At 30.4% G+C, this 10,108-nt stretch overlaps 1 protein-coding gene across 1 annotated transcript; it reads right to left on the reverse strand.

Moving 5' to 3' along the window:
• Positions 1-1,489: 1,489 nt before the first annotated feature.
• Positions 1,490-2,579, reverse strand: LOC100806292 (glycine-rich RNA-binding protein GRP1A). Its single transcript, XM_003522891.5, has 2 exons — positions 2,411-2,579; positions 1,490-2,146 (listed from the first exon to the last, which is right to left on the reverse strand). Exons 1-2 carry the CDS (start codon positions 2,522-2,524, stop codon positions 1,703-1,705), a joined length of 558 nt encoding a protein of 185 aa, XP_003522939.1. The 5' UTR covers positions 2,525-2,579; the 3' UTR covers positions 1,490-1,702.
• Positions 2,580-10,108: the final 7,529 nt, after the last annotated feature.

Consider the following 10,108-nt stretch of genomic DNA (forward strand, 5'->3'; position numbering starts at 1 on the left):
TTCAAATGTTTGTTCAGATCTGATATACCATCATATCTTGCAATATTCAATGACTTTCGGGTTATAGGCAGAGGTATGTTCATGATGCCATCGACAAATGGGTGCAAGTGAATGACATCATTGTGGATATTAAGGAACCTAGGTCTGGAGTGGACTGGGGTTTCCTACTAATTACTGTAGAAGGAGAGTTGAGTATAATTTTCCTGGTTTCTCGTTTCGGCATGGGTGGGTGCTTTAAAGGATGGAGAGTATTGTGGGGGTGGTGGAGGTGGATGATGGATGGCAAGCCTTGCTCTGAGGTTCACATTCTCCTCCTTTAACCATCACATGTTTGCTTGGTGCTTTTGTCTCAAGGCTTCTAAGTCAACCTCAGCTTTCTTGAGTAATTGTTCCATCTTTGCTTAGATTTCATGCATTGGTAATGCCTTTACTCGAGTGGAAGGATAGCCTCTCCTTGTTTCTACCATCTAATGGCCAAAGGAAAAATTTTCCTCGATCCCATGGTGGACGCCAATTGTTCATGTTGAGTTCTAACAAGTTGTGGTCGAGTTTTGATCGAGTTGGGGTCGAGTTCCAGTTGAGTAATTGTGATCAAGTTTCGACGAATTGTGATCGAGTTTCGACTGAGTTGGGATCGAGTTCTAGGTAAGTTATGACTTAGTTGTGGTGAGTTGTGATCGAGTTGTGATTAAGTTCTAAATTCATAGATGGTACAATACACTTTCATTATAAAATTATGCAATATTTTGAGAGAAGAGCCAAATTGATGCGGACTTTTTAACCAATTTTTCATCAAGTATAATAGGATACTTTTATCCGTAAAATTTAAAATAATATTAGACAATTTATAGTAACCCATAGAATAAGATGCAATCCATACGAGTTTTAAAACCATTTGTCCGTGAGCACTTAGATTTGATTAAAAAAAAAAAAAAACATTTACCCTATGTTTGGAATAAGGAAAAAATAATGAAAAGGAAAAAATAATTTAAAATTTAAATTAGACAAAAAGTGGAAAAGAAAGAAAAATGTAAATATTTATTTCTATTAAGTTAACTTATTTTATCTTTCCATTTTCTCTCTCTAAATTTTTTTATTATGCAAATAAAAAAAATAAAAAATAAATATTTGAATTAAAATTAAAAAAAAATGTGAGATACATACATCATTTTTCCTTTTTTTTCCCTATTTCTTCGAACACAAATTCAATCTAAACAAAGGAAAATATACTATTAGTATTTTTTTCCCTTTCTTTATTTTCATTCCTTCCTATAAAACGTAACTTAAAGAATAGCCGGTTGAGAAATTTAAAATGAGTATAAAAGAACTGTTTAAACTTTAAAGGGATTGATTGATGATTATCAAATTGAAAACAAATTTGATTTGACAAAGCAGGTCCCTAACAGCAAGGATAAAAGTTATCGTCGCATGGCCAAACAGATTTCCCGTTATTTGTAAAAATCTTAGGATCATAATTTCTTGCCATTCATTTCATTCCTTCAAGAACACAGATTCATTATCAGAGGTCAAAAACGAGAACCACAGGACAGGAGTAACACGGAAACCAACCAACCATAACAGTAACATATGCTCAAACCACAACGCATATTCCAAACCTAAAATTACCACAATTAATATCAAGGGGATGATATTACTCCAACAGAACCTCCCCCCATTTTTTCACCCACTAAAAAACCTAATCCTAATTCCTCCAGCTTCCTCCATCCGAAGCACCGCCTCCTCTCGAGTAGCGGGACCCGCCGTCACCACCATATCCACGGTCTCTCCCACCGCCACCATAACCTCCACCGCCACCATGACCTCCACCACCACCATAACCTCCACCACCACCATATCCACCACCTCCACCGTTGCGGTTATAGCCACCTCCACCACCTTCACGGCGGCCTCCTCCTCCATATCCTCCTCCACCGCGGCTGTAACCGCCGCCGCCATAACCACCACCACCTCCGTATCCACCGCCACCACCGCCTCTTCCACGGGATTGTGCTTCGTTCACTGTGATACTACGACCGTCGAGGTTCTGACCGTTCATTCCTTCGATTGCGTCTTTCATCGCCTGCTCCGAGGCGAAGGTCACAAATCCAAACCCTCTCGATCTTCCAGTTTCACGATCGATGATAACCTGAACACACAAAAAACATCGAACCGCATCAGATCGGGAACCGAATCACGAAATTCAGAAAAAAAAAAAAAAACAGATTAATTAGAACCGATCGATCTTCGCCTTTGGATCAAAGATGAAGATGAACGTACCGATTGGTGTGAGTAATAAAAGAATCATTATAGTAACACAAGAAGTATCATAGATCAAGTAACGCAAAACAGATGAGAGAGAATCCAAATCCGAATGGTGTCAGATCCGATCCAATCCCTGCGACTAACGGACCTTCGATTCGACGATCTCACCATAATGAGAGAAGGCTTTCTCGAGAGCATCGCTGTCGGTGGCCCAAGCAAGCCCACCGACAAAGCATCGGTACTCTATTACTTCAGAAGCCATAGAAACCAATCCCGAAAGGAAAAACACAAGGATAGATGATTAGCACGAAGAAAAATGGCTACCCTTCACGCCTACTTATATAACGTCCAATGTCTTAACTAGGGTTAACCTCCACCGCGCAACCAGGGTTAATCTAGCAGCGTTCTCAAACTCAAACTGTACTCTGGTCAATTGTCGTTGATTTTTATTCTGTTAAAAATTAAAACAATATCACTCTCCACTTGCTTCTTTATTCATTTGCATTTATTAAATTAGGACCAGACAAGTTCATTGGTTTTCAATTTATTTTTTTATTTTTTTGAGGAAGCTCTAACTCGCGTATGTTGTACGTATGCCAATTTATCTAAATAAAAACAAATTAAATGAATGGGATGTATAATAAATAAGAAGAAGATTTGGACGATGACGAAAATTAAATTCAAGCTTTAAATTAAAGATCTGATTTTTTTTTTGTAATTATCTGCTAATCATAGGTACCTTATTACTAATAAAATGGTCTGATTATTTTGGATTGGGAAAGGGAGGTGCTGATATTTGAATGGCTTCTTAAATATCTGACTTTTGTTCATAGAAAAATATCTTGTAGGCGCAATTACAGTTGTGTCCCTGGCTTGGAAAACGACATCTTCAGTAATCACGACCTTTGGGCTCTGGCCTGCTGTTGAAACTTTGGACTTGATCATTGTGAAGCGTCGGCACCCTACTTAGAATAATCATGTTAAGTTGTTTAATTTTTGTTGACGAAAAAAAAGTTATTGAATTTACTTTCATGTTATAAGGCTCAAAAATAATTTTTAAAGTTGTTTTAGTTTATTAATTTACACAATTTATATGCTTTGAACATTTAATTCTATTTTTATTAATAAAAATTAAAGTCCTTGAAATATATTTTTTTGAAATGTATTTAAATTTTAAATCTATAACACGTACATGTGTGCAACATATTCTTACTTTCGTTGTATATATTTATTTCCCACCCCATACATTGGCAACATAAGTATGTTTACGCTGTACACTTGTACAAAGTAATCATACTTCTGTGAGAAGTACATGTTTGAAATTTAGTAACAAATCATTCACATTGGTTATGAGAATAGTAATTTTGAGGTTGAGAATAGCATCTTCCTAATGAATTAGATATCTGCTACAAAGGTGGTTAAGGCCCTTAAGTCAAACCTCTAAGGATCAATACCCCGTTCCTAGCTAAGAAACCATTATGCAGGAAAAATAGTATAATTTATACATTCAAAAGATATTTATTTCTTATGAATTTAATTATATTACATATTAAAAATATTATAAATTTTAATTATATATAATAAGCATTTATCTTATATGATACACATGTTAAAATATTTGTTCTGAACCGTGCACACAAATCAATTAGCACGCAATTGTTTAAGTCTAATTATTGATTTCAAGTTTGAGTTTTAATAATGCAATTGTGTTAAATATTTATAAAAAAAATATTTGTCACTTATAATATTATATTCAATTCAAATAAGATTGTGTTTTATAAATGTTACTTTGATTTATACCAAAAAAAGATAAATAGTTATGATTAATTGCAACAAAATATGTGTTTTTAATATTATTTTATTTATTTTATTATAATTTAAATTTTAGAATTTTCATTTTAATTCATTTTTTTACTTATTTATCATCACTTGTTGAGTATTAGTTTTACAATTATGTCTTTGAAGATATGCATTCAAAGACCAAAAGATAAACTGATACCAAATTTACAAAAACATATTTTGAGAAAGAAAAAAAATCGACTATTAAAATGATAACAGAGTTATGATACATCCTTAAGATTAAGAGAGTACAACTCACATTGGATCAAGAGAATTCATCTAATGGGCAACCAATTGCTCAAGCACATTTTATTTGGTATTTTAAGGTGTGTTTGATTTGTATTTTTATTTTATATTTTCATTTTCTGAAAACTATTTTCATTTTTAAAATATTAGAATTCTGAAAACATGTTTGATTTGAGAGAGGAAAAATGTGATTGTAAGAGAGAGAAGCGTATGGGACTGAGTTGGGTTTGGTGTCAAAAAAAAAAAAGAGAGAGAGAAGCGTATGAGAAAAATTGGAAGGGGTGAGAAAAAAGAAACTGAAAACACTAAAAACGAGATTTTATTGTTTTCATTTTTTGTTCGTTTGAAAAAATATTTTTACTAAAAATGTTTTAAAAAATTTAACCAAACACATTTCTATCACCATTTTTTATTTTGACTGAAAATGAAAACAAAAAAAAACCAAATCAAACACCCCTTATATGTTCATATTGGGAAAAAATTTCGTGCCCGTTCACATCTCTCAAGCTCATGTAAGAAATTTTAGAATATTGTTTAACGAAATCCATGCTAACGAGGTTTACTATATAGTTACACTTAGCTAGCTTATCTGCAACTTAGCTACAGTCAAACCCTCTTAACAGGCCAATTGCACAAAGATTAAGTAAATTCACTTTCTATTTACTATTACTCTATTGATTTTATATACTGACCGAAACGTTGGAGTATTATTCTAAACTAACACATATATCATTACCTCTCTAAACAGATTGAGTGAACCTTGGAAACACAACTTGATCGTGATACGTGCATGAAACTTTAAGAAAACCCTTAATTTATATAATAGCATTAAAAGAAAATAAATGGTGAGGTTACTCTTTAATATTATTTATCAAGTGTGGCTAGTATACTTTTTTAAGATAGACATCCTTGAACAAATAGAAATGGAGAATGTAAAAAAATGTAATTTTTTTATTTGTAAAATTAAACCCCAAGTATAAAGAAATTTACAATAAGCCATGCACAATGTTCCTCAATCAACTTATCTAGACTTTTTGAGTAAAAAAAAATATATAAAAATAATGAATATATAGGTTCTATATGTCAAATATGTTTCGTCCCTTTTTCGAATTCTTATTTCTTTTTTTTTTCAAAATATTTGTTACGAGGCTCTCCTTATAGACACAAAAGAAAAGGAAAAATACATTTAGTCACCTTAAAAAATGATAATGTTTTATGGGATGCCAACGGTTCATCATTGGAAAATGCGTGCGAGTATGGCTGGGCTATTGGGCTGAGCAGAATGTCTCGCCATTTGAAGTGTATTCGGGCTCCGGGAATATATCTGGGCTATTGGCTCGAGCGAAATTATGATGTTAACGAATAACTTGGGCCTAATGTCTGAAGGCAAAGCATGCGGCCTAACCCATAACTTTTTTTATGAAAGGTATTCGGCTTTTGTATTAGATAATTCGATTTTCTTTTATCTTATGCACCAATTACATATGTTAAAGAGTTAGAAATAAAAATTTTGCTTATAAAAAAGATAATAATATTGAAAATAAAAAATTATAATACTATTTTTTTATCCATTAATTTATGCATCATTAGATTCATAAGATAGAAAATTTGTAAATATATATATATATATATATATATATATATATATATATAGTTTTATAACAAGTCTAGCAGCATTTCATCTAAAAAAAAGTCTCTAACAGCATTTGTTTGCAATGGATACAGAGTATAAGACTCACAGATGATTAAAAAAAATACTATAACTAATCGAAGAATGATACTCGGAGTTTTTATAATATTTAGTTGAATATATCAAAGTAAAAACGTATCTTAATTGTATATTAAAAGATTATTAAATTCACACCTGCTCAACTGAACATGTGTATGTATAAAGTCAAAGTTATTGGCTTTCGAACGGAGTTGTTTATACAAGCAACGTATTTGACTAAAAATTCATAATAATTACTTAGCTGGCCACATTAGTAACGTATCAGATATTGGATTCAACGAAAATAAAAAGTTATTGGACTGAAGTTCAACTTCAGCGTTCAATAAATGGCGGCACGTCACTGTTTAGTGTAAAGTTCCATCGCTTTCGACGAAATCTTCCGTTTTACATTGCCGTGGTTTTGTGTTGATCTTCTTTTTTAGACATTTTCCTCTTTTGATAACCTTTTGAGAAATTTTCTTGTAGCATCCCTTTGGTAGATTAAAAATGTGGACGGATGTTGGAGGCAAAAAAGTATTTTAAATATATTCTTTTTAATTTTAAATATCGGCTATAGTAATTCTATTGGACTCTAATTTAAATATGTTAAATATTTAATGTGGTGTTTGAATTGTAATAGTCTTAAATAAATAAGCATAGAGGATAAGTTGGTCAGTAATACGCGGAAGGATCACTGACAGCATCGGATCGATGGAAGAAAATGTATTTTAATTTAAATTGTTTAGTTGATTACTATCTAATTTTCAAGAAAGAATATCAATCCTTTGGACAGTACTTTGCTCCTTTTCTTCTTTCAAAATCAAACTGACGATTTCACAAGGGCATAAGGTAGCAGTTAATCTAGAAAGGAAATACCAATCAAAAGTTTATTGGTCACGCAGACTATTAGTATTTTTTATTTTAAAAGAGGCACCATTAGTATAAAAACTTCCACATTGTATCATCAAAAGTATAATTTTTAATTCAGAAAAGTGTAAGTATAATTAGTCATGAATTTAAGACAAATTAATACAATTAGTTTGATAATAAAAAGAGTGAGACTTATATTAATTAGTAAGATTTACCTAAGTTCCACTTAATAATAGAATGATTTTCCTATATTATGCACCTAGTGCATATTATACATGTTTCTTTAGATATTTTAATTTGTCTTGCGATATTTATTACTTCAAAAGTAAAAGATATTAATTATTTTTTACTAATATTGTCATATATTAGTATATCGCTTAGTTTTTTTTAAATGAATTAATTATATTTTAATTTTATTAATAAAAGCATTTTTGTTAAGAGATTATTTTATTTCTAGTATAATTTATATAATTAATAACTAATGAAAAGGTACGAAAAGAACAGAGACAGCAATAATTACTTTAAAATGACGAGTGTCACCTACTCACGTTGAGTGACAAATTCAAATGACGGCTTTAAAGGCAATATACGCAAAAAAAAAAAGTATTATTAAAGTAATAATGCCATTATTTTAATCCACAACAAGCTTACTCTATTTAGTAATTTTAGTGGGTCTTCAAATTTTCCCCATTTATTTAAGCTTTGGGGACCTTTGCTAATTGGAGTTTTATATGTATACTTCCAAATTACACACACTAGGCTTTAATCATTTTTAGAAAGGAATTATTACGCACTTACCATGGCAGGTAAGATTGATTAGACGAAAGATATCCTTCCATTCCTTGCTTTGTTTGGGAGGGGAAAGTGGTCACCTACTTAGATGGTGGCATCTTAATTGAGAGACATATAATTAATTAAACCGATTATAGTGCTCCAGCTTGCTTCCATTTGCTTATATATTTTATGGCTATTATACATTTATATATCGTCATGGGGGTTTTAGTGAAATCAACACTGGTCTACATAAATATCATATACTTCTGTCCCCTACCCAGCTCCTGCAGTGCACACATTCAATGAATTAATAAATGCACGTAAAATTACTACATTATAATACTGTTACAGTGAGTTTTAATTTCTATTATTTTTTAATTATTCTTTTTATTCACTTCTCAAGTATATTAGATAGTTTAAAAAGAGTTTAATTTTTATAGATTTATTAGCATAAAATTTACATCGTCAATTAATTATAAATTTATGATTAATATAATTTTAAAAGTAATTGTTATAAAAAATAATGAATTTATCATATAGATCAAATTGTGATTGAGTAATATTATAAAAACTCTTTTTAAAGATTAATATAAAAAAAACTCATTTTTAAAAGAATAATATAAAAACTCTTATTTATATATGGTTTGTATCATCTCAGGCTCTAACTAAGACTAATGCTAATCTCATCTTAATTCCTTGCGCGCCAACTACTTTCACAATAATACTATATATATTATAGAATCTTAACTAGGAGTGCATACTTTAAAGGTCAAAATGCATGAAATCACTATTTAAATCCATGTGTAGGGATATAGATTAAAAATAAAAAAGAAAGGAAAAGGAAACTATATGAAGAAGTGATAGAATGTTGATTCGTTGTCCAAACTACTACTAAGAATCAACTTAAATTTATTCATATGATTTCACTCACATGTTTAGGTAGATATGGTAGGATTAAGAAAATAGATTTCATTTTACCTTTATTCACTGCAATAAGAATGTTAACTATTGCAGTAGGTTTTTGTTACAACGAGTCACGGATTTTGTCTGTAACACAGATAATTTACAGTAGACTTGATACTTATAAATTATAGATGTTTTTTTTGTCGGTAATAACAACATAATACAGTAAGCTTAGCCATTAATAAAAATAAAATTATAATAGGTTTTTGCCGTCTTTATTTATCAATTACGAATTATTAATTAATTTTTTGTTGGCCAAAATCATTATAAAGGAATTTTTTGACAGTAATACAGTATCAATTACAGTGAGCATAATCCAGTGTAATCAAAATAAAGATTATAGTGGATTAAAGACATTGTTATTTATTTTTAAATTTATTAAAATTAACAAAGCTAAAACCTAAAAGTTCCCTCACACAAAACCTCAAAGTAAGACTTAAACGCGCTACTCCTTGTTTCAGTCTCCACCGCATTCTCACCCGCCTAGCTGCCCCGATCTGCCACCCAAACTCTTGGTATCGAAAACTTACCTCTTGGTGTGTCTTTGATCTACTCATAGTTTAAAAAATTGAACTGGTGTTTGAGCCTTTCAAGATACTAAATTAGTGGATCAATAATCGAATTAGTGAGTTATTAATTCACCCATATGACTTAATTTTTATAAAAAAAATATATTAAAATTTTATATAAAGCCAAAAAAAAAGTTTTACATTACAATTAATACAATTTTGCAGTTTTTTTTAAATTCAAATTCATTGACATTCATGAGATTTTGAAAAGAATTAAATAGAAATTATTTATTAGTAAGTAGTGATAACTAGTATGAAATAATAAAATTACAATAAGAGTATGATGAATTTTTGTATATATATATATATATATATATTATATCATATGCATAATTTGTCATATTATTACTGACAAAGCAATGTTGCTTAGTGGTAAGCTCTCCTTCATTTTCATTTGAGTGAATCCTAATGACAACAACAATCTTATAGTATTTTCTTTAATAAAGGCCAAAAATACATCTCCCAAGCCCGTCACGTCAGCCAGTCAGTTTCTGTCTTGGGATATGATCCGAAGAGTTTTCTCTATAACTAGTATTTATGTCTGGAAACACGTTTAGGACGTGAAAAATAACATCAATGACAAAACTACTCTTTCTAACTTTCACATTCATCCTTAAATTGACGTTAACAAATAATATAGGCAAGAACATAGTCTGTTTCAAACTAAGCAAAGAAGAATTCATTCGAATTAGATTAATAAAAAAATAGGTATATAAAATAATATATTCAAACAAGCGAGGGGATCGATGAAGAAATATTTGAAAATAAGATATGCATAAATAAATTATTTAAGTAAATAAATATTATTAACGACGTAGTAATATACTTGTAATCAATTTATTAGAAAGAATAAAATATTACCTGATCCAGTTGATTG

This window comes from Glycine max, chromosome 4 (assembly GCF_000004515.6).
Source record: "Glycine max cultivar Williams 82 chromosome 4, Glycine_max_v4.0, whole genome shotgun sequence".
In the NCBI taxonomy this organism is placed as follows: domain Eukaryota; kingdom Viridiplantae; phylum Streptophyta; class Magnoliopsida; order Fabales; family Fabaceae; genus Glycine; species Glycine max.